The 25,981-nt window shown below is 38.4% G+C and overlaps 1 protein-coding gene and 1 pseudogene across 1 annotated transcript in view; one reads left to right on the top strand and one right to left on the bottom strand.

The window, feature by feature from the left end:
- Window positions 1-14,282: 14,282 nt before the first annotated feature.
- On the top strand, window positions 14,283-15,393 carry LOC129782005 (DNA damage-binding protein 1-like; annotated as a pseudogene).
- A 2,062-nt stretch (window positions 15,394-17,455) lies between these two features.
- LOC129781994 (putative nuclease HARBI1) overlaps window positions 17,456-25,981 on the bottom strand; it is a 49,273-nt gene continuing 40,747 nt past the window's right edge. The window contains exon 5 of the mRNA XM_055789493.1: window positions 17,456-17,719. Within this exon, the coding sequence (XP_055645468.1) occupies window positions 17,456-17,719 (264 nt within the window). The remainder of the gene's footprint in view (window positions 17,720-25,981) is intronic.

Below are 25,981 nucleotides of genomic sequence, written 5' to 3'. Positions count from 1 at the left end.
TTTTTTTCAAAAATTTCGTCAGAATTAAACGTCAAGTAATCAAATAGGGATAATTAAGTGTAGTGGTTTTGAAAACTAAACTAAAGAATCTTCTTCCGTATAGCTCTGAGCATTTCAACTCACCCCGTGTTTTTTTCAACCCTGGGGTAAGTAGAAAAAGCATTGAAAATCGTTTCTTTTTAAACGGTTTTATTTAGCTTGCCCTGTAATATGTTTGTATTAGGCTGTCAAAAAAGTCCTATGGTATTTCCGCGAGGTGTCGTTGTAAGCGCGTAGTTCTAGTTGTATTCATTGTATCGAGTCATACTACAGCTTGTTGGAAAGGTATTTTTGCGCGCTATAATATAGTCCTTGACAGTGTTTCGTTTGGTTAAGTCGTTCGTGAGTTATAGTGTCGCAAATATGGAGCAAAATAAAGAGAAAATCCGACATATTTTACAGTACTACTACGACTAAGGCAAAAATGCATCTCAAGCTGCCAATAAAATTTGTGTGGTTTATGGACCTGATACAGTTTCCATTTCCACCGCACAACGATGGTTTCAACGTTTTCGTTCTGGTGTAGAGGTCGTCGAAGATGCGCCACGCTCCGGAAGGCCTGTCGTCGAAAATTGCGACAAAATCGCTGAATTAGCCGAGAAAGACCGGCATAGTAGCAGCCGTAGCATCGGCCAAGAGCTGGGGATAAGTCATCAAACCGTTATTAACCATTTGAAGAAGCTTGGATTCACAAAGAAGCTCGATGTATGGGTGCCACACACGTTGACGCAAAAAAACATCTTTGACCGTATCGACGCATGTGAATCGCTGCTGAATCGCAACAAAATCGACCCGTTTCTCAAGCGGATGGTGACTGGCGATGAAAAGTGGGTCACTTACGACAACGTGAAGCGCAAACGGTCGTGGTCGAAGCCCGCTGAAGCGGCTCAGACGGTGGCCAAGCCATCATTAACGGCCAGGAAGGTTCTGCTGTGTGTTTGGTGGGATTGTCAAGGAATAATCTATTATGAGCTGCTTCCCTATGGCCAAACGCTCAATTCGGACCTGTACTGCCAACAACTGGACCGCTTGAAGGTAGCATTCATGAAGAAGAGGCCATCTTTGATAAACAGAGGTCACATTGTCTTCCATCAGGACAACGGCAGGCCACACACATCTTTGGTGACACGCCAGCGGCTCCGGGAGCTCGGATGGGAGGTTCTTTTGCATCCGCGGTATAGTCCGGACCTTGCACCAAGTGACTACCACCTGTTTTTGTCCATGGCGAACGAGCTAGGTAGTCAGAAGTTAGCCACAAAAGAGGCCTGTGAAAATTGGCTATCCGAGTTTTTTGCCAATAAGGAAGCGAGCTTCTATAACAGGGGTATTATGAAGTTGGCATCTCGTTGGGAACAAGTCATCGAACAAAACGGCGCATATTTGACTTAAAACAGATGATTGTAACTAATTTTATGAACTAATGAAAATTAAAAAAAAATACCGCCGGACTTTTTTGACAGCCTAATATATTTGTAACATGTTTGTCTTCATCGCTAACCCACATTAATAGAATTTTGGCCCCCTTTCTGTTGACCGATTGATCTTAAATTTGGAACACACCTTTATCTCGGTAGTCTTTATAAAACTGCGCATTTCATGATCTCGAAAATCCAAGATGGCGGCCGCTACAAAATGGCGGATCACATATTTTCTCAAAACCTCATCGATATGGGTTTTCCAAAACCCCATCAATATGGGTATCAAATGAAAGAGCTTGACTAGTAGTACACAGTTATTTATGAAGAATTCAAATCCAAGATGGCTTCCACTTCAAAATGGTGGACTACATATTTTCTCAAAACTCCATTAATATGGGTTTCAAAGGAAAGGGCTTGACTAGTAGAGCACAGTTATTTATGAAAAATTCAAATCCAAAATGGCTGCCACTACAAAATGGCGGACTGCATATTTTCTCAAAACCCCATTAATATGAATATCAAATGAAAGTGCTTGACTAGCAGCACATAGTTATTTATGAAAAATACAAATCCAAGATAGCTTCCACTACAAAATGGCGGACTACATATTTTCTCAAAACCCAATCATTATGAGTATCAAATGAAAGGGCTCGACTAGTAGAACACGGTTATTTATGGAAAATGCAAATCCAAGATGGTTTCCACTACAAAATGGCGGAATACATATTTTCTCAAAACCTCATAATATGGGTATCAAATGAGAGGGCTTGACTAGTAGAACACGGTTATCTATCAAAAATGCAAATCCAAGATGGCTGCCACTACCAAATAGAGGACCACATATTTTCTTGAAACCCCATTGATATGGGTGAAAGAGCTTGAATAGTAGATCACAATAGATCATGAAAAATCCAAATCTAAGATGGCCGCAATCACAATATAGCCAATTACTTTATTAAACGGTTTTATTCAGCTTGAACTGTTTGTATGTATGTTTGTATGTATGTAGGGTTGTCCCACATTAATAGTAATTTGACCAATAGGAACTGACCGAATTTATAAAACACCTTTATCTCTGCTGTCTTTTTAAAACTGCTTATCCCATGATCTTGATAAATCCAATTTGGCCGCCGCTACAAAATAGCTGATTCCATATTATCTAACAAAAATGTTGATTGGGATATGTGTATCGAACGAACTTGAATTTGACTCTGTATTATTTGTATATTTGCAATCCACTCAATATCGGTATCAAATGGAATGATTTACTAATAGAATACAATGCAATGGTTTTATTGTAGAGATATATTCTAAAGAAACAGATAATGTACTGAAAACTAGAAAATAAAATGAGTAAAGAAACTTTTTAAGTTAAACGGTTTCATTGTGATTAAACATAATAATGTACTAAAAGCTAGAAAATAATTAGACAAGTAGCAGTTAACAGTTATCACACCTCTTCTTCATTAGTCTAGGGCAGTGGTAGCCAGGTATAGACATGGTGCGGGCCGCATTAGAGTTTTCATTGATTTTTTTCTCACTACTTTTCATGATGAAATGTAAAGAATGCGAATTGACCTGGTACTTTTTTAACTCTCATTTTATTTCAAATTAGAAAGCATTCAGTTCTATACTTGTAAAATTCATAACTCGAGAACAAAATGAGATAGAAGCCCAAAAAATTATTGAAGGTATAAAAGTTTCCAGAATTAACATTTGTGGCAACATTTTTCGACCATCTCTTCTTCACGTAGGTTCGAAAACGCTAAGGTCAATCGTAATTGGCCTATCATTTGCGGAGATCAAATCTGGTAGGTTTGTTGCTAGTCTCATTTTTATCCGTTCTAGGAGTTATTTGCATCGTTCCAAACATATTTGCTTCAATCTGGGCGTCAAAAAATCACTCACATCGACGTATGCACCAATCAATTTATTCAATTCATTTCGACTTTTGTTTCCGAAGAGGATTGCGCTGAACGCGTTCATGAACAACATAGATAACGTTGTGCAGCCGTACCGACCTCGAATGTCCCTTTTTGGACCTATTGCCCACATCAGCTGTTTCTTTGTACTGTTCTAGTGTACGGGACACGAATCGTTCGTTGATAGAAAACGGTTTGAGCAGCTCGTAGATCTGTTTTGACGTTTACCCGCACTTAAATAACGTGACAATTGTCACACGCTTCTCGTACAGACCGAACTTTATCGTTGCTAGGAATCCAACCAAGTACTGATGGGACCACGAAACTTAGTGAGAGTTAAGGGGAACATCAGACAACACGACTGCAGTGTTACCACTTTTCTTCGCTCCAAATTTCTCTGCTGAGAGCAGTCATGATTTCACTGACAGAATTATAGCTATTCTTGATACGACCCTTGAATACGGTATCACGATTAAATTGGACGTTCTTTCAACCATGAAAAAGTTTCAACTGTATTTTTTGTTTGTTACAATATAGAAAATCATTAAATACAAACATACTCCAACACCGTTTCGATTTCACTTGAACTATTTTTCTTGAGCCATTTTATCTAAATCAACTTGAATGTGTGAGATAGCGGTGCGAAGCGTATTTTCCAAATGACTGTCAGTGATTTTGTTCCTTGGCTTTGATTTCCCTTCTTTCATAACTGAAACAATTGCTAACAAATATTTGTGGATTCAGATGTTCCATCTGAATGTTTTCAGCGGCATATCATCGAAACTGAATAGAGTAAAGAAAATTGTAGAATTCTTTCATATGCTTTGAAGTACCAAAATCACAAAATGAAAATTTCCTAGTTGTCGGCACCTTCAATTTCCGATGTCAGAAAATGGGTAAAATGAAAATATCCCATTTGTTGTTTGGACTTGAGTTTGTTTTCGAGTGAAAAAAGAACAAAGAAAAGAAGAAAAGAAGCTTGGAACTCACGATGATCCAATTGATTGATGATTTGGACGATATCCTTCAAGAAATCCTCGAATCCTACATCCATAGGAAAAAGGCAAGCCCATTCCTCGGTAACTTCGAAATCCTTCTCTCATCTATCACCACTGAATAAAATTGGCAGCTCGATCTTTCAAACTTTCAAATGAATAATTTTCGCTCCTGACTCCAGCCAATTTTCCAGCACAGGATGTGGCAACAAACTTGTCCATTTTTGACGCATGTTTCGACTCATATTTCCGTCTCAGATTGAGCCCCTTAAAACAGCAGCAGCTTCATTACAAATCAAATAAACCATGTTTTATGCACTTCAAAAAGTATACTTCAGACAATTTTTCCTGGAATACATGTCCTTCGTCAGCTATTTTTCTTTTTTTACTAGTGCAGGCTTCCATTTTGCTTCAATTTACACACTCAGCGATAAAAAAGCGATTGCCAATAGACACTGAAATGATGAATGAACTCGACGGCCCTCTAATGGCGAGAGCACAGCAAAATCGAATGAATTTTCTCCCAAACTTTCTCCCTCTCATGAACTCACGCGCCATACATCCCGTTCCCTCTCATAAAACTCTTAAAAATGTTTCCAGCGGTTAAGCCGGGTTTACACATTGTCAGTTACTCGTTTGCAAGTAAACACGAAACGATCCGAAGAATTACGAACGAATCCATACCACGACATTTGACATTTGATTTGCGTGTCAACTCGCAACCGAGCTACTTCAAAATTTTTAGGCTACTAACCCGGTATCCCATACACCCAAATCAAATGGTCAAATTTCATGATATGGGTACGCTTGGAATTCCTCGGATCATTTGAAGTTCACTCGCAACGGATTAACCGACAACGTAAAAACCCGGTTTTACTGCCGTTACTTGCACGAATTTATGCGAGAGTGAGCAGAACAAAGAAAGGTGAAAAAGTGTTTTAAGTACTAACGAGAACAATTGTCAGAAGGTTAAATTAGCACGGAAAAACGAAAAAAAGAAAATGATCAGTTTGGATACGCACGATTAACAAGAATTACTCACAAAGTTATTTTTATTCAATTGTATGGAATAATTTTAAACTATATTCTTAATTTCGCTCCTATGATTATTTTTTTTAAAACAGGCTGCGGGCCGCATGAACATCGCCGGAGGGCCGCAAGTTGGCCACCAATGGTCTAGGGCACTGGGGTGTGATAACTGTTAACTCCTACTTGCCTAATTATTTTCTAGCTTTTATTACATTATTATGTTTAATCACAATAAAACCGTTTAACTTAAAACGTTTTTGTACTCATTCTAATTGAACTTTATTACAGGTGCCCGAGGTGCTCTAAGAAAGAATGATTATAATTTCAAAAAATAAGAAGCTTTCATATTTCGTTCTACAGAATGTTCTACGTAATTTATGAATACATTATGAATATACAGACATGAGACAAGTGAAATTTGTTAATTTTGCAACTAGGGTTCATTCAAATATTACGTAACGCAATTTTTTTTTACTACGAGGGTCGTTCAAAAAATAAGTTTCTGTGCCTCAGAAATCGCGGAAAATAAAGTTATATATATGATTTTCGTAATCTACGTTTTATTTTCAATTTTCCTACATAATCGCCGTAACGTTCGAGGTATTTTTCATAGCGTGGCACGAGTTTTTCTACTCCGAGCGCGAAGTGCGTAGCGTCCAACTTTTTGAAGTACGATGTAACTGCGTCCCGAATTTCTTCAGTGTTATCGAATCGTTGACCGCCGAGCGCCTATATAAAATCAAGAATAAAAATTCTTGATGCTATTGTTTCGTATTAATTTCTACGATAATCTGAGAACCACTATAACGGTTTGGCATGGAATGGCTGAATACATGTATCAAACCATGAATAAACAACTCATTAGACTTTGAAATGAGTGGTTCCGCTCAACGAAATTATGAATTCGATTTTCTAATATATAGCTAATATCAATTTTGCACGAATTGTGGAAACAATGACACTGGAATCACACAACGTTGCAAATGAAACTGAAAGTGGAATGAAACTTGCTATTGCTTTTCTCACTAAAACGACAACTCGCGCAGTTTTGCGCAGTGTCGGACAGTGTTTAATTGGAAGCTTTTGTCTTCAGCTAAATTTTGAATGTAGTCACAACCGCGAAAAACTGCGGCAACACATTTTTTAGGCTGTTTTTTTTTACAAAAATCACAGTTTTTAATATTTCTTTTTGCGTCAGGTCTTCTATGATAAAATTTTACAATATCTAATGAAAGAGATTTATTTTGTATAGTTTTTTGAACTTTTCCTTTGATGCCAAATAATCCAAGCTATCATTGAAGCTGCTGAGCGTTTCAAAGTATTGTACTTTCTTTCAAAAAACTGTCAAAAAAAATTCTAAGGGTTTGAATCTAGGACATGACCGCATATTTTCGACGAAAAACTACGCAATTACATTATGCAATCCCTTTATTTACCACTTCGAATATTATTTTAGAATGCATCGAAATTTTTGTAACAGATTATGTGAACGGAAGAATCGCCAAACGATCATAGTATTTTACATTTCCCTCTGAAATTATTGCACATCTCATGTTTACGGAATTCTCGAACCGCGAAAGTTCATTCACCTCTAGTATCTGAAATGACGATTTTCCCAGGCTTCTCAGTTTAAAAGTACGTTTTAGGAAAACAAATTCCGGTCTGCACAACGACAAGCTAGTATAAAAGTACTCCACACCAAAAATACCCCCGACTTGCAGGTATTTGCAAAGCGGATTCCCCTAGACACATTAATTTTGTAGTCCGTGTTTGGGAAAGCTCAGTGGGAAAAAAATAACCCCGACTTGCATTTTATGACGAAGCAGATTCCCCCAGGGACATTGAGTTTGAAGTCCGTGATAGGGAAACACAGCTCAGTGGGAACAAAAATACCCCCGACTTGCATGTATATTTGCAAAGCGGATTTCCACAGGTACATCGATTTTGAAGTTTGTGTTGGGGAAACCATAAATCGGGCCAATCAAAACTTGGCAGTTAGGGCGTTTAGATAACGCTTGACATTTTACAGTTATTCGTAAGTCGGAAAACAAAATACAACTGGCGACTGTTTACACTGACAATTCGGATGACGTCATCAAAAAAAAAATGTTTACTCGCTAAAGAACTAGCCTTGTCTCTGTAAGCCGTGGGGTTAGCCCACAAATCGGCAGATCAAATGTATGGGAAAAAAAGGAAGTTCTTCCAGTTTTTATGAATTTAAACCGTTTAGAGGTGAGCGATTTGTAATGTATAGCATATCAAATCTTAGAGAATTTCTGATTCGATTGGTATGCAAATCATGAGAATTCGATCACAGTGAAAATAGTTATTAACGTTAACTTTATTTCATAAAAACGTGACCTGTTTTCTGATTAGGCACTCTTCCTGAAAGACGTAGTTCTACGTCAAAACGTCAATATTCCAAGCTTAGAAAAGCCATAAAAATCAGATTTGATGATATTGTGCTCAAATGTGGAATTTAAGCACTTGAATATTATAGCAAGAAAAGAAAACTATTACGGAATAGCTAACGCCAATTTCGTTTTTTGTCTGATGGCCAGCGATTCCCCAATATGGGTTGGCATGGAATGGCATGATAGGGGAACCGCGGGTAATACGAACAGTGGATGTCATATGGACAGGTGGTTGATTTGCATAGTTACATTGTGAATTTCAGATTTCTGTTAATGAGAAAACCTTCTACATGTTATTCTATAATTTTTAAGCCACCCTATGGCAATGAATACTGATCAAATGTGGAAAAGGGAAACAAAAACCGAAAATCATACATGATTCCGCGTGAGGATGTAATTTTAGCTGCTTCGATATTAAGCATTTAGACGGCGCCAGTGGTTGTATGGTTAGCGTAACAGCCTCACAATCCGATCGGCCTGGGTTCAATCCCAGCTGGCGTCGTTGGGATTTTCTGAGGCGAAAAATCTCTGGTTACGTCTTCCTTCGGAACGGAAGTAAAAGAAGTTGGCCCGGCTCATGAGTTGTTGAGTCTGATAGGTACGAACAGGTGGAGTCGCCTCCCTGATGTCGGTGATTGGCACTAAAGTGGCGGAAATAGGCCGACGAAAAATAAGCGAAGATAAAAAAAAAAAAAATATTAAGCATTTCGAGTAGTTTAGTATCAAAATTCAATTCACTGATAGTTATATTTCGGTTTGTGAGTTAACAGAGAAGCGATATTAGATATGTACGGAAAAGTAAATTCATTTTTGAGTGGAAAATTTAAATTATTTAAATAATTGTTCTGGTGGGGTAAAACGAACAGTTGCCAGTGGGAGTGAGATGGACTGTGTAAATTCTGTTTAATCTATTCCTAAGGAATACCCTGCGTCTATAAATAGAAATCAAATCGCCAAATGTGAACTGTTTAGAAGCTGACTGGAACCAAAAGCAAAATAGTTGAGGGTCTGTCCGTTTATACTGCTGAAAAGCACGATATCACTTCTAGGTGGATTATTTCGATCTTTTCATCATTTAACGGATATTCGTGATGAGTTCAGACTTTGGTTGAATAAAATTATTCCTCTCGCGATCGATAAACTATGTGTCCATAATACCCGCATCGAAAAAAATGTTGTACTTTCCGGTCTGTTTTAATTTCAGTAAAAAACATTAGAAAACACATTTTTTTTTTGTAAAATAGTTGGCCAATTAGGTATAAAAACAGTATATTGAATTGCAAGAAACTGTATCAAACTTTTGGGAAATGTGAGTATCTAAAGATATAATTGAAGTTCTTCATAACATGTCCATTTTACCTCCCCTAACATTTATCGCTTACACCGTTGAAGAAATTTCTATTTATTTTCTGTGATTTTTGATTGGAATCGCAATCATTCTTACGTAACAATGATTAAATTGAATTAGAGAGATACTAATTTGGCGTCAAAAAATCTGTAATCTCCGATAACCCCTAACGATATCATTGTCTCATAATTAGATCATGACCGATCGGGGTATCTTCCCTTCATCGGAAACCTCCACCTACAGAAATAACTATAACCTTCCTATGTCGTAATCAGCGGCCCTAAGCAAGTATCAATAGCTCGATCAAATAATGTCCGTTCATGTTGGATAATACACGCTATAACAAGTGGTTAGTTCCCATCCCCTTCCTCCCATCGGTCGATGATTAACGCATTCCAGCTGACACCAATGAGTCGCGGTCGGAGAAAGAATGCCATTCATAACATAATTCGCCTGTATCTCACTCAGCCATCTCGTGGTGCTCTCCGCATTCGCTCTCCCTCTGTTACTCTCGCTCTCTATCACACAACCACACAAATGCACGCACACTTCCTCATCATGAGCGCATTTCTCTCTGAATCACGCGCTCTGGTATGCGCGAGAAAAGTTGCGCAGCCTCCGCCAAGCCGGAACCTTCCGTACTCCTTTCGTTTCGGCGTCTCTCTCTACTCACGACCACGCTGGATGACGCAATTTGCGCCGGATCTAGCACCCATCTGTGAAGCTGTCTAGCCGTGCCCATTGTCCATTGTTCGCCAACTCCCAGCAGAGGGTCCTGTAAAAGGAGTCTTGTCTGCATCACTACTTTATGGCGGAGAAATTATTGACTAGCAGTCTGCCCACACCCACGAAAACGCCATCGAACAACAACAACGGATTGGCACGCATTAGACAAAGATGAGCATGGGTTTCACTTTTCAACATCCCCGTGTGTTGTGCTTTTTTTCCTTTTTCCATATTTACAACTTTTATTTTCTCGGAATTTCTATGTGACAAAGAGGTGCAAAATATGCTTATTTATTCAAAATCCGTAATGTGTCCCACATTGTTTGTCGGGCCGCGGACGGAACTACGGGGCGCGCGCTCTGTCGCAACCGCTGCGTCCGGCACAACAATGGAAACGATGAACCCAACCCGGGGAGAGATTTCGCCTTTTGGTGGTGGGGTCGGTTATTAGCGGTTCGTAAATTGATGCCATTGTGTGACACATTGTTGTACGCTTGGCACGCAATGCGTCGTTTTCCTCGTAGTGATGCTGTGCCGAAAATCGACACGCGAAAACCGCGAGAAGCAACTCTACAAAAAAAAAACTCCAATGTGGGTCAATTGTTTGATTTATTGATGATAGTTGTTTTCTGAAAGATGGAAGCGGTAATTTTGTTTTAATTTAATCCCTCTGCTTTGACTTACGCTTTTGGTTGATATTAATTGATGGTTTCGGTTGCTTCGTCAGTGGATTATTATACAACATTGCTTGATTGGATGGTGTTATAACATCTCTCTAGAGATATAACTATGCTGCAGTTTGAGCGATCCCATGCTTATATCGATGGGATGGCAAGCTGTTTTCAAATTATTCAAAGGGATTCGATAGGTATTCTTGCTCGAACAAATTCAAGTGTTGGGGGTCTCCGTAGCCACATCGGTTGCGCGTTCGCTTAGTAAGCGATCGATCGTGAGTTCAAAACTCAGGGCCTTCATTGACCATCTTTGTGTTGTTACAGAATAGCTACGTCCACGCAACAATCATCAGCGATGGAGATCGATCCACGGTCGAAATAAGATCGATTCATCCATACAACTACTCTGCTCTGTCAGACACATCGGGCTACTGTTCTATAAATAACTCAACAATGATCAAACAACTGTCTCCGCTGTCCGGTGGTCCAACTGGATAATGGAAGAACAGAAAGAATACCCTTACGCCTAAATGGCTACTGTGTGAATGAATGTACCATATGTAATGGTATAGAAGGAATACTGGCGAATGGCAACTGTGTAATGTGCTAATTATAGATATGATAACCATGTGACATGTACACGATTAAAATTCGGCTCTGTTACAGCTAAAATGCTAATGAGCCTTAAATAAATAAATGGGATAAAAAAAAATTCAAGTGTACTGTTCTTGAATTTTTCAAGAACGACTATCTGTCGAATCACCTTTCTCTCTACGTGGCGAACAGTTAATTGTTAGATATTTCACTAGATATTTGCACATCGTGGAAATTGTACAATTTCAAACGCTTATTGGTGAGTCATTTCCTGATGGATTGATGAAATTTTTGCGTCAATCGATTTCGGCACTCTATAAAAAAAATTTATATTGAATAAAATAATATATGTTATGAAATTAACTATCGAACAATTGAAAAATCTTAACCCCTATACTAACGGAAATACTTCACATGCGGCGGTTCCCTAACAGAGACATCAAAACCAAGCTGCCTGGGGGAAATCGATATTGCAAATCGGAGACGAATGAATCGAATGATTTAAAGTCTCCGTAAACAAAGGAAAAAATAAAGAAGAACATTTTAAATATATACTAGTCGGGAGCATTTTTATATTGCAAGTAAGGTGAGTGATACGATTAATTTTAGCAAATAAAATTTAAATTTGGAACTTTAATGTTGGTTGCTTCGTGAAATTTCATTTCAATGACCGATCGTTTATTGTGAAAAATTGAGCACAAGTGCAAGCGTAGCATTGTATATGAAAATGTAACATTTCAAATGTCTTCTCTATATTAAAGTAACATGTTTATACTGATTAGAAAAACTGATAATTGTGTTCGGTATTGATAATTATCTTATATTACATTCGTGAGTTTTTTTTTATTTCATCCATACATAACACAGGAGTGTAGGGTCACAGAGGGCGGTTTTCATCATATCTCATTCCACTTCGGCATCCTCTATCCGATACGCATCATCGAACGACTGTTTACCATCCTTCTGTCATCATCACTCGGTAAACACTGGTGGAGTGAACAAACAATATCCAACAACCAAACAAAACGGCCCTTTTCAGGATCACCAAATCATTATCCAAAAGTTTAACAATGTGATTATCCAAACATGTCCAAAATCAACAAAACGGAATCCTACGTCAACTATGCGGTCGTGTCTCGGACATAACCCTCCTGTGGCTTTTTTTCGATTCTAACTGCATCGTCATACTCCACAATTGACACAATTTACTTTTTTTATGACATTTTAAACCTTTTGCGTAACTAAAAAAAAGTTGAACATACCGATTACGGTGGACACAGTGGCGTAGTGTTGGGAGGCGCAGGGGGGGTTCCACCCATGGTGTCACCCTTAGAAGGGTGACACCCATGACCATGACAAGTGCATTATATTCAAAAAAAAAAACATGATTTTGAATGAAGGTAACCTGCTATTACTTATGGTATTATCTAACAAAACAAGTCACTATGGAAAAGTTCATGTTATAGATTGTTTCTTGGTTTTTTAAGTTCATTATTTCGTCATACTACATCTTTCATTTCTGTACTGGGGTGTAAATTCAATGTCTCGAAACGAGGGGGTTACGTTCGGAGTACAAGGTTTTGAACGATAATATCTCTAACATCCTAACATTATACGAAAGATAAAAGATCCACGAGAGATATTTTTTTCCGTATTGGCCATAAAAACTTGTTTCAATACCTCAAAACTGCTTCGAAAACAAACTATTTATCGTTATAAATAGCGATAGCTTCATGAATTTTATTTCAGTCTCGATTGGTCTGCGCTTGATGCGTGATGCGTCGGCTAACCAACCTCTGTCCGTTTTCTTTTGCTGTCGTGATGAACGGACATGCAAAATCGTTTGCTGGTGAATGCACCCAAGGGGTAAAATATGATTTCGCACACATTTGGGCAGTTTACTAGGTGTTCCCGTGATGATTTTTTATATCACGGAAAAAATATTTCGGATGTACGGAGGATTGAATAATCTTGTCTTGATGATTTGAGTGTCGAACGTTAAAAAGATACCACAAGCGAAAGAATATTCACCCTTATTCTCATTTACGGCCGTATCCGTATATTGATTCGTCGGATACGATACGTCGTCAAAGAAAAAGCTATCCTCATTTACGGCCGTATTTCTGTGTACTGGATTTTATTTTTGTAAACTGTTTTATCGACGGCAGATATTTTTCTTGTTTACACTTCTGTTCTGTTTTGATTTGAGATTCGCAGTCTTCAAGTTTTCAAGTGAATCATAAGGTGTTTTTTAAATTAACGCAAATGCACTCGCGAGTCGCGACTTATTGTGCTATTCACCAAGATCTGGAGGGAAGACACATCAAAACTCACGAAAAAAATTTGAAGGATAGAACTTTCTTAAAGTCGGCTGGAAACAGTATAACGTTGAGATAGAAGCAACGATGTCGATCCCGATGCCAACTCCACTTGGGGAATTATCGGATAAGTATGGATAAGAATCGGTAGTATACCACGATGACGATTGAAGCAGGCAAGTTGGCGTACAAAAGGTATGGAACGGCCAATTGCCCATGTTCACAATAATAACATTATTTTCCCTTAACACTGCCACACTAGATTATGATGTAACATGTCTGAACATCTCTCCCTTGGACGAAAGCTCCAGCCGTTCGGAACTGGTTGCCCTTAATTATTGTGTGTCCTCGGAGACGGTTATATGTTTTACTTCGTCATGAAGAAAAATACAGACCAACACACCAAAAAAGTAACGATTGGAACCCAGCCGACAATTCTGAAAACGTACCGGTATTTACCTGTTCGGATCGCCCAAATGTTATTTACAGCTCTAACCACAAGCTAGTTTTCTCGAATGTCAACCTGAAGGAAATAAATCGTATGTGCTCACTTAATGCCGAAGCGTATCAGGACAGTTTGGCTCTTGCAATCAAAAATTCGGTTATTCTTGGAACAATTGATGAGATTTAAAGTTGCACATTCGAACGGTAACAGGGTGAGTCGCCACGTCATACCGCATATCAGGAAGTTTCTCAAGCATTCGATGTTATAACGGTGCGAATACAACTTCAGGACTCGAGTGGTCTGACTCCTTCGAGACAGAGCGCGTCAACTCAGACGACAAATGTAACTTACTCGAGCAACATGGTACTGCTCAAGCCGAGTTTGGTCAAGAAGTTGAAATTGCACATCAATTCATGCAAACGGAGTATACTATGTCATTGATTTCGGAGAAGTTGGGTAACGACTCGAATGCATCGTCGTCACAGCACTGGTGTATCAAGCGGAACCGGAACACAAAGTAGGAGATTATCATCTATCACTACGCGGATGGAGCCCTCACTCAAGTTAGCGAGAAGGGAATCAAGAGCGCGTGCTATTCTTTCATTAAGTTCAATGGCCGTGTATTGGCTAGCATCAATTCAACCGAAGGATTGTATGAGTGGACTGATGATAAGGATTTGCGACTTGAATGTAACCATTTCAATAACGTGTTGGATTATATTGTAAAACCAAGGGTAAACAAGATTAATGCAATCACTTGGATTCCTCAGAGTAACAGTTTTTTTTTAACAGGCGATTTCATTTTGGTGGGTGATTTGATTCGATCTGTCACGCTAGGTAATTTTGAGGAGATCGCTCGCGACTATCAACCAAATTGGATGACAGCAGTAGAAATATTAGATGACAATGCCTTCCTCGGGAGGATATCAGAACAATCTATTTGTTTGCTAGTAGTAAATAGGGTTTCCGTAGCTCTGTTTATCATACGAACAATTTTTGTATTAATTTGAAGGGCCACAACAACGGACGACGTACGACAGCAAATGCTCAATTCCATCTCGGTAATATGATGAATATATTCCGCTACGGTTCGCTCGTGATGCAAAACATTGGTGAGCGTACGACGCCGACAACGGGCTGTTTGTTATTTTGGTCAGCTATCGGTCTGGTCACACGAATACCACCTGATTATGAATTATGAATTTCTTCGGAAGATACAAGAAAGTTTGACTGACACAATCAAATCTGTTGGTAAGATTGATTATTCGTATTGGCATAGTTATCATACCGAAATGAAAACGGAACGTTGCGGGGGATTTATTGATGGAGACCTTGTAGAAGCTTTTTAGATTTAAGTCTGGAAAAAATGTACGATGCATTTGTATTGCAGATCGACGTGGATGAAACTAAGAAGGAAGTGGCCGAAGGTGATATAATCAATATTGTAGAAGATCTAACAAGAATACATTAGGATGTCCAGTGTTGATCATTATTATTCAATCGATGCTATCAGTTGTTTTCTGACACAAATGCTGGGAAAGCGAGATAATACACATTTTTCTAAAAAAGTTTATTAATAATTCAACTCATTAAGAGAGAGTGATTGACAATAGAACCAGATCGAGCTAAGCTCATGAACTTCAGCATTCCTCGCGAAAAATTATTTCATGTTTGTTGGATAATAAAGAAACACCAATGAATGTACAAAGTTCGTACAACATCTCGTTATTTTGATTCGAATAGTCATGCACGGCGTATTTCTCAAAACTATTTAAGAGTTTTATCAAAACTTCATTACTTTTTGAATAAGAAGCATGGAATATTCAGGTGTAACGCGACATGCGTAGGGGGATGTTAGAGTTGGTGCTGTAATTGGAGTAATGAAAGATGTTATGATATACAATTTGAATGAAATGTAGTGGTATACCTATAAGGTTGGATATTTCCTAACGTTCACATCTTTCCATCGGACACTACCAAGTGTCAAATCACCTTCCGGAGAAATGTCGGCCCTGCGAATGAACGAATAGGTTAGTTGACTTCGAACTCTTCCGAATGCGATCATATTACTTATTCGACTGCTTCTTTCGTTCGGGCTGATCCTGCAGCGGGGTGCGTGCTCCCCAAGCGAACCTATTATGGCTCCACAACCGTGGCTTTCGTCACTGAGCAGACCTAACAGACAGAGGAACAACATTAGAACGACCAGCTGTAGCTCTTGCTGCTGTATGCATTGGAATGGGCGACCATTTGGGCGAATAGGGACCATTACTATCGTGCGGATCCTCCTGGGACCAACGCTTACAATCGAAACTTCCATCGCTTGTGCTGTATCCAGAATCGAAGTGACCTCGTTTGCTCTGGGTACCATCCAACAGCCTTCCGGAGGAATTTTTCGACGAGAGCGCCGACCTCCGTAGTAGTAGTAGTAGACGATTTCTCCTTTTGGCTGCCGCTGTTTCTAGATACTTGAACACGAGACTCGAGCAAAGCTAGGGGTAAAAGTTTCCCATGAGAATAATTGAAACAGTTTTTAGGCAATATATGAGATGCTGACGCTTGCTGGTGGTGAGGTTAAACAACGGCTTTTCCAGAAAATATTTAGCGATTGCAGTCTAAAAAAAATAACAAAGAGAAAAGAACGAACATTCGTTCCTATAATTTACATATAATTTACAATCGTCTTATACTAATAAACTTGATGGGAGAACCTAACGACAAATCAATCGATGCAATTTTGCAAAACATAAATCAGGCAGTGAGAATTTGTATCAAAATTTCGCTTGCCTAAAAAGTATGACAATGATGAAACGAAGCACGTTATTATAAATAGTAATGAAAGAAAAAGAACAACCACAGCATATGAAATATGATCATGAAGAACGGTAATATATAGTACAAAACAACATTAAATTTGAATGTTGCAAGAGATAACCATTTCTGCACTGGTAAATGCATTGTAAGAATCCAGTTCTCTCGTAACATGTAAGAATTGATCTGTAGAATTCGATGCTTCCTAAGAAGTTCTAACGCTCATGGGACCACCTCGTTTCTGTTGGCACAATTTTTGCGTGACGGAGGGTAGTGGCTCCTGCAGTCGGCTTTGCAGAGAAATATGTATCATTAGGATATTTGTCACCAGCCGGTTAGCAGTGTGACTATGAACCAAAAGACTTCGCTGCATGTTTGGACAAATTTATTGTACGAATTGCTGCACAGCTGCATTTGGTTCGCCGTTGTTAATCACAGCGGCAGCGGCAACAATTCGACCGTTCTGATCACAAAGCGCCTTACGTTGATCCTGCAGTTTTTTTTTGCGGAGCAAAGCGTTCTGAATTATGGGTTGGGTACGGAACTGCAGCTCACGTTGGGATGGATAGCGCGGCTGTTTGTTGCTGTTGTTGCATTTGTGGTGGATCAGTTGCATTCTCAACGTTGTTTTTCATTGTTTCTGTTGATTTTCACTGAGAATTTGCATTAGAATTTGTTGCTGAGTAATCATGCTACTGTTTGATTTTGTGCTAGCATGTCAACTAATCGATTGGTGAGGCGTTGTTCGAAATATCTCCATCGAATTCACAAATTGTGTCCAGGCGAAAGGTAGGTCCTGCCGACACCCATTCTGGCTTTTCCTCGTTTGCTGTATCTTGGTGCCGTTGTTCATCTGCACTTATGTAGTTGTTTCGGTTGCTGAACTTGTAATTGCGACGGAACCTTGCTGCGAAATTTGACACAATAGGGTCATCTATTGCTACCGGACGGCGGTTGCAGAGCAGGGATTTTCTCAATGCCAACAGCTGATTAGTCGTATAGCGAATAGGGCGGACACATGAGTTGCATGCCCGATAGTATGATAGCCGGCAATCTGCAATGTAGAATAGCCGGATCTTGTTCCTCTAGCGGAAGTTTATCTGCATTCAACAATTTCGAATTATTCAGAGTACAAATCGTCTGCACATGTTTACAGAGATATTACCTGCTTTATATCTCGTTTATATTAAACTGCACAAATCAAAACTACAAAAATAAACTACAACGTTCAGATAACTCTGTATCATAAATTGAACACGTTCGATACGTAAACACCTCCTGATTGTCAACGATGTCGATAATGTAGTACACCAATAACTTGATCTAGTACGACTGTAAATTGAAAATACGACGAATGGCTCGTACGAAAACAAGGATGGGATTTGCGTACGTATCCTATTCGTTCGAAAACTATGATAAGGGTGATTATTTCGTATATATTTGAACAGACCGCAAGACAATTCCAAGGGAAAACAAAATATTTATTCATCCATTTATTGAGAATTGATTTAGATACAACTTCAAATAAATGATCACTAAGCTAATGGTCGCCTTGCGTAAACCATTACCGCTTCAACCATGTGAGGATCAAACGAAGAAGTTCAGGATTTATTGAGAAAGCAAAACAAAAAAAAGTCTTATCCATAGGGTTTGTAGACAACTCTTTGGGCTTATGAGGACACAATGATTTTGCTAAGAATACGGTGCGTGACATTTTAAGAATTGTTTAATCTGTTTACTCGTTTTACGCAGTTTCAACTGATCGCTGAAAAATGTTTCTGATCAACACAGGTGTGTTGTTAAAAGATTGTCGCAAACTCGATGAAGTGCTCATTATAATGTTGTGTAACCAATTTATGGGCGGATCACAACCACTGGAGTATTGTGCGACTTGAATACTGGATTAAGTGCACGGTCCCTCTTACCAGAAGTTTATGATTTAATACTTCTGTGTTATCTGTACCTCTGATACATTGTACTACATGAATTAGATCTAGCGCAGAATATTTGCAAACCTTAGTACCATCTCTGAGTAACGTTGGGATCAGACTAAATGCACTGGTAATTTTTCTCACTGTTGAAAGGAACAGTCTAGAAATGGTCGTTAAGAAGGTTTTATTAAAATTCATCGATTAAAAATTTGCTACTGAAATGAGAATTTCTCTTTAGATGAGTAAATCAGGTGAAAAACTTTCCGGGCCCGGTCCAACGATGGAAGAGGGAATGTTGGAGTGCATTAGTAATTTCAATCGGGAATTATAAGAACGGTCAATATCGTCTAAAGAAGAAGCTGAAATATTTTGGAATCATTTCAAGCTCGACATATGTTATGAGTACCTGACAGCGAAATGAAAAATTCGATTTAACAAATTGGCAGCTATGAAGTTTCGGAGAGGCAGCTTTTACTAGAGATACCAAGACTTCGTAGACATTTGAATGCCGCTGAAAATAATTCTAATGATGTCATTAATGAGATTGCATTGAATGTGTTATAGTTCATCATGAAGAATCAGTTCGAACTTCAAAGCATCGGTTCCAAATCTTAAAGTGAAGCTGTTTCTAACCGTGTACGTTTTTGTGGCATCTTGTTGAGAGGCTTATTGCTGAGCATTCCATTGAGCTCGCAATAAGAGTGCGAAGGCTTACTTAACGGGAAGCACTTGTACAATAACAGTGTCGGTCTCAGCTTCCAAAGATATTTATTTGAAAAGATTTATTTGAGTCACATTTCGACATCCACAGATAAATCATATTTTATTTATTTTCTTATTTCGAACTGTTTGATTTTCCATTCGAAAATAAAAACTAAGTTTTATAGAGGGGTGACACCCTAGTGTCCCGCCCGGGTGTCACCCGGTCACGCTACGCCACTGGGTGGAAATGCACATATTGAAGTTATTTATTCACTTCGATTCATATATACGATTTTCATCAACATCAACTACGGGCTTGCTGAATGGTGTTTTACTTCTCATGAGAATGCAGGGACATGATTTGATGACTGATTTGCTTCCAAAAAGAAACATTATTTCAATCAATTTCAAGTTTTGCCCATTGAACATTGGACTTTTAAAATATTTTTAAAGATTATTATGCTTTGAGATATTGTAATTGCTATGGATTTCGAATATCTTAACGGGGATGTGTCTTACAGCCATTTCACGCCAAACCGATATAGTGATTCTCAGATTATCGTGAAAACTAATAGTAGGTAGTTTTATAATTTAGTTCATTAGGGTGTCCATTTTCATTTTAGGGTGGTCGGAAATCAAATTTTTCTCGGCGTATTTCGCTTTTAAGTTATGATTTTTCAAATTTAATCAATGCACAATGGTCCAGGAGATGCATCCTCCTTAGAGAAGGGGGGTGGAGTGTCTACCCACCGTGAACACATTTATTGCACCCTAAAACTTCCACATGCCGAATTTGTTTTCATTTTCTTCATTAAGTCTTGGGTAATGCAGAAATTGGTGTTTCGTTTGTATGGCAGAACCTTCATCAAAATCGGAGAAGTGCTGGTCAACCAGGCCATGTTGCATCGATCGAAAAAGGTAGTAATCGGACGGAGCAATGTCTGGAGAATACGGCGGGTGGGATAGGACCTCCCATTTCAGCATTTCCAAGTATGTTTTGACCGGTTTCGCGACAGGCGACCGAGCATTGGCGTGCTGCAAAATAACTTTATCGTGTCTTTGCTCGTATTGTGGCTGTTTTTCCTTCAGTGCATGGCTCAAACGCATCAATTGTCGTCGGTAGAGGTCCCCCGTAATGGTTTCATTCGGTTTTAGCAGCTCATAGTACACCACAACCAGCTGGTCCCACCAAATAAACAGCGTAACCTTCTGGCCGTGAATATTCCGCGCGGTCGTCGATGTTGATGCATGGTCGGGGTATCCATACGTTGCCCGACGTTTAGGATTGTCGTAATGGACCCACTTTTCATCGCCAGTAACGATTAAATGCAAAAAAAAACCCTTTCTTTTATGCCGTTGGAGCAGTTGTTCGCACGTGAAAAAACGGCGTTTGGCGTATCGCAGCTTCAATTCATACGGCACCCAATGTCCTATCTTTCGGATCATTCTCATTGCATTTAAACAATCGGATATGGTTTGCTGAGCTACTCCAAGTGTAGCTGCAAGTTCTTGTTGCATTTGTGACGGATTTTGATCGAGTAAAGTGTCCAATTCTTCATCTTCAAACTTTTTTGGCGGTCCGGAACGTTCTTCGTCTTTCAAGTCAAAATTACCGCTTTTAAACCGTGCAAACCACATCTGACACGTTCGCTCAGTTGGAGCATGGTCACCATAAACTTCCACCAAAATGCGATGGCTTTCCGCAGCCTTTTTTTTCAAGTTGAAGTAATGAAGTAACATTTCCTGCAAAAATACTCTCGTTTATACGAAATTCGACATATTCGGAGTGGCAAAAAACTATGTTGTTTACGCTTCAACTTTTTGACGTATTTATTTATTTATTTGGTAAATCAACAGACACTTTCTGTCCTAATGATATTAATGAAAATTTCTTATCATAACAATGAAATTTCGCCGAACCGCACTTCGTGAAATATGGTAGTCGAAACCCGAAGCTACTTTGTTGAACAGCCGCTGCAGGCCTTGAACGGCTGAGTTGCATCCATAGCTAGTACGACGGAAAGGTACTCGAAGGAAGACGTAGTTTCGTAGAGTTCGAGATTGAATGTTAAAATTGAATGTTAAAATTGAAAATTTCGAGGATCACTGGGCATTCAGTCCTAGCCATCAAGACGTCATACATCAATAAGGCGCGGTTTAGATCTCTCCGTACATGTAGCGTTTCTAGACTTATTAGTTGGCATCGGCTCTCGTAACTTGGAAGCTGATGAGGGTTGTTCCACGGTAGATGCCGTAAAGCGAACCGAATAAATCGTTTCTGCACGGCTTCAATCCTGGTAGAATGGATTCCAAATCGATGAGCAATATTCCAGCGTAGAGCGAACTAAAGCACTGAATAGAGATTTCAAGCAATAGACATCGGTGAAATCTCTCGCAATACGCATAATGAACCCAAGGCTGCGGGAGGCTTTACCTACGACGTAGTTGACATGTGCTTTGAAGTTGAGTTTGGTGTCCAAATAAACACCCAGATCCTTCACACATTCGACTTTGTCTAGTGGAACACCATCTAGATGAATTGGATCTTTTCTTCTTGAGAAAGTGATCGTTGAGCATTTATTCGGATTCAGTGTCATACGATTGTTCACACACCATATCTGGAAAATTTCCAATTGCCGTTGGAGAAATAATGCGTCAACCTCAGACTTCACGTGGCAAAACAGCTTCAAATCGTCTGCGAAGGAAAGCCGAGGGCCCTCCAATACTAGATTTACATCATTGAAGTAGATCAACGTATACTAAAAAAGACGCGCAATGACAGTAGCTTTCCAACGAATGTCTGGAAATTAGAGTTACTGGAATAATAATCAAGTTATGCCATCTGTTGTAAAACCGAAGAAACTTACCAGTACACCTAATATATAGATTACCGTCCGAACTAGTTTTAGGGAAACTTCTTCCAGTTTTACCCAAAACTCATTGAGTGGAGGGAGAAGAAGCGCCCTGATTGATTTAGTTTTTTCCGCGTATGGTGAACCTGACCCACTTTAGTTCTTGTTTGTTCGTTATTTAAGAGGAGACCCCGGTCTGGAAAATTGAAAAAATCGGATTTTTGATTTTTGCATTTTAGGGAACCTTATACCCTCCGAAATGTTGTCTTAAAAATATTTTTTGGTATTTGATTTCGTGGGAAAGTTACAGCCAAAAGTATGAAGTCACCTCAGGGGATATACAGGGTGGCGCAGAAGTCAAGCAACCGATTTGCACAAAAAAATAGTTAAAAAAAATATCTCGTAATACAAATTATTTATTCTCGAATAAACAACGATACAAAGTCGACAACTGAACCGCTTAGGAACCAACACGCTCGATAGTTGCAGCGCGATCGTTATTTTTTTTCCTTCAGAGAGCATTGTGTGACTTATGCGCCATCCTGTAGTATTGCTGTACGAAGTTTTGAACGTGTTTTTCTCGAAAACATATTTTTTTCAACTGGTAGTATCAATATCTCAAGATCTATACGACCTATGCGGTTGAAATTTTTCATCAGCATGTTAAAACTAATTAGCTAAAGCGTTATGTAACCGTTTTTTGGTACTTCATTTTTTCGATTTTTTATAAACTTCTAAACGGCGATTTTTCATGAAAAATAACTCATTTTAAACCAAAATGGCAGTAATTTTGGCAATTTTTCGATTCCCCTTTGTAACGTTTTAGGTATTATCTTGAAGTTTCAAAATATTCATTGGGATTCGCAAAATATTAGACCCGTAGTTTTTAATTTTTTCATAAGGGTGCCCATTCCTATTTTAGGGTGGCCAGAACAATTAATTTCGAAGAGCACAGTCAAACTATATCTATTATATGATAGGGAGTCTAACAATTGAAATCATATCCGCACTCTGAGCAAATAAACTCGATTAGCAGGTTTAGAAGACACAAATCCAAAGGGCAGATAGTTTACTCGAAGATACTGCGCAAAGTTAGCGGAGGAATCTTAGGAGGACAGCAAGAGAAGATTCCACCTTTAAGCCAGAAAAGGAAAAAAAAATAAACAAAAAACAAGGTGATAATCACAAAGAGACCATTATTTTATATGTCCATAAGGAAAAGAATCTTATGAGCGGTCGAGATCCTAGAAGTGACCGAAGAAGATGAGGAAAGACGGGCAAGAACTTCGGGAGATATGGCAATAGAATGCGTTTTTTAAGCAGTCACAAACCAGATGAGAAAATTCTGCCGAAACTGTCAAAAGAAAATGGACGATGGACAATTTGACAAATTTCACTTTTCTTCATGAAACGATGTATTTATGCCTATTCTTCCGGAAAACATAAAAAAATATTGTTTATTCCCTGCTTTTAAAATACAACATCAAGCTCAATTGTCCCATGTTGAAATTCTAGGCATAACAGTCCCACCATCTATTTTTGGTTGATCCATAATAAATTAATCGGTTCAAGTACAAGAATTTTATGTCATGCTTTCAGCAGGGCTAATGCACTCATTTCTGTTTAGGAAGAACGAACTAGTTTTCAAACAAATAAAAAAGTTTAACAGAACACGTGTACACCTTCTTAGCCTAATAACCTAATAGCCTAATAACAATGAGATTTATATTCTGTAATGGTTTTGCAGATCACTCTCTTCTTCATAAAACGACGTTTTTTATGCATAATCTTTCGGAAAAAACACAAAAAAATTGTTTGTTCCCAGTATTTCGATAAACATCAAGTTCAATTGACCCTTGTTGATATTCTAGGCATAATTGTCCAACCATAAATTTTTGAACTTATAATCAAGCTTGATTGATTAATGTGAGGAAAACTTTTCACATTTATTTATTAGACAATAGTTTACTGTTTATGAAAAACCCGGAAACTGAAATGCTTGAAGCTTCTGGTAGACAAATACGCTAGAAAAAGTTTGATTGCATTTTTCTCAGTTGCTGATTTTGGGACATGGGACAACTATGCGTCGAATGGCAGTATATATCGTTGAGTTCCCTCCACCCAAATTAGAATGATAGAATATTTTGGAGGAAATTTTTAAATAAAAAGGACAATTCGGAAAAAAGATGAAAATGCAGTGAAAATCATTAATCAGATCACTTTTACAGATCTGAACGATAACATACAAACTCTCTTAAAATATATTCGTTATTTTTACCAACCAAAATATCTCCACAAATAATTTATATGACAGAACAAAGTTTGCCGGGTCTGCTAGTTTTTTTTATATATAAATTATCGCGATTTAACAAAAATTCCATGTATTCCAGATTAAGCAAAAAAGGATAGAATGTTGACGGATTCGACAAAAGTTCATATTTTAAAAAGATCTAAAATTTTGTCGAATACGCTATATCGCTATCTTGACTTTGAACAAAATTAGTATAAGTAGTAATTTTTCAAAGAAAACATGGACAGCTTGTTGTTAGAAAAACTTTTTTCCTGTAAAAGTACCCATCTTCCGATGTATAGGTGACTTGTTGGAAATTGCAAGGGCTAATCACATTTTTTGTGAGTTTGAAAAAAAATAGTTTTTGAGAGAATTGAGTTTCAATTTTCAAAATATTTTTTTTCAGTGTATCATTTCTTTAAAAAAAAATCGATATTTTTTATGAATATTTAAACATTTCATTGTTTAACCAGAATTGTGTAGACATTATAGTTGTTGAATTATAAATTTTTGTTAAAAATAAGAGAAAATTTTGGCCCTTTTCAAAAAGTAGTCTAATTCTTATGCGAAGGTTTCAAGTATGCATAGTTGCTTAAATGATCAATGTCTTTACACCCACAATGTTGCTGCCAATGACCAGTCGAGTTGGCATGCAATTCGTCTAATGCCCAATTCTCATTGGTATCGCGTATTTCCGAAGGATTTGAATACGATGTAATACTTGCAATGAAAATGTTTTTGGTTCAAAATTCAATTTTAAATGTATTCACGTTTAAACCTTACTGCTAATTGATTCAACTATCAATCGAAATTAGCACATTTCACTTCTATTATCTAACCATAGACGGTGAAGTAACCCGTCGAATTTCATTCCCTCGGGGCTAAAATTCATGGCCGGAACAATGGTAGACCCTAAATATAGTCGCGAATTATGGCTTGTTTGCTCACCGACCGCCAAACCACCGCTTCCGACTGCTGCTGTTGACGCAAGCTTCGTTTTCCAGTGATTAGTGCGCGTTGAGAGCACTAATCCGATCTGATGCGTGCGAAATTGCATAGCCGGTGTTCAATGATTGCCGTGCGAATCGCGGGAAGAATTCGATTGACTCTTCTTGGAACAATCGAAAGGAGGGTAGATGTGATTTTGAATAGTTTTCCCATCAACATGCTTAGACATAATTGTAATCTAAGTCTTATGAGCCGTCACAATGAAGAAAGTAGCTTTGCAAACAAGCCAATCATGTTGGTTAGGTATTGCACATCAATCTTGATCGAGAAGAAAAAAGAAATGAAATATCAAATATTATCAAGCTGTCGGTGATTGATGGGGCACTTGCTGCAAATAGCCTTATTTGTATTGTATTACACTTTAAATCCCATCTCTTTGGCGTTCGTTAGCTTTTTCACTCTGCTGCTATCGGGTAGGTAATTACCTGTCGGCGATGATATGATCAGCAGCAGTCTCGAATCTAA

The sequence above is a fragment of the Toxorhynchites rutilus genome, chromosome 1, assembly GCF_029784135.1.
Source record: "Toxorhynchites rutilus septentrionalis strain SRP chromosome 1, ASM2978413v1, whole genome shotgun sequence".
Taxonomy (NCBI): domain Eukaryota; kingdom Metazoa; phylum Arthropoda; class Insecta; order Diptera; family Culicidae; genus Toxorhynchites; species Toxorhynchites rutilus.
This window is presented reverse-complemented; position numbering and strand designations above follow the sequence as displayed.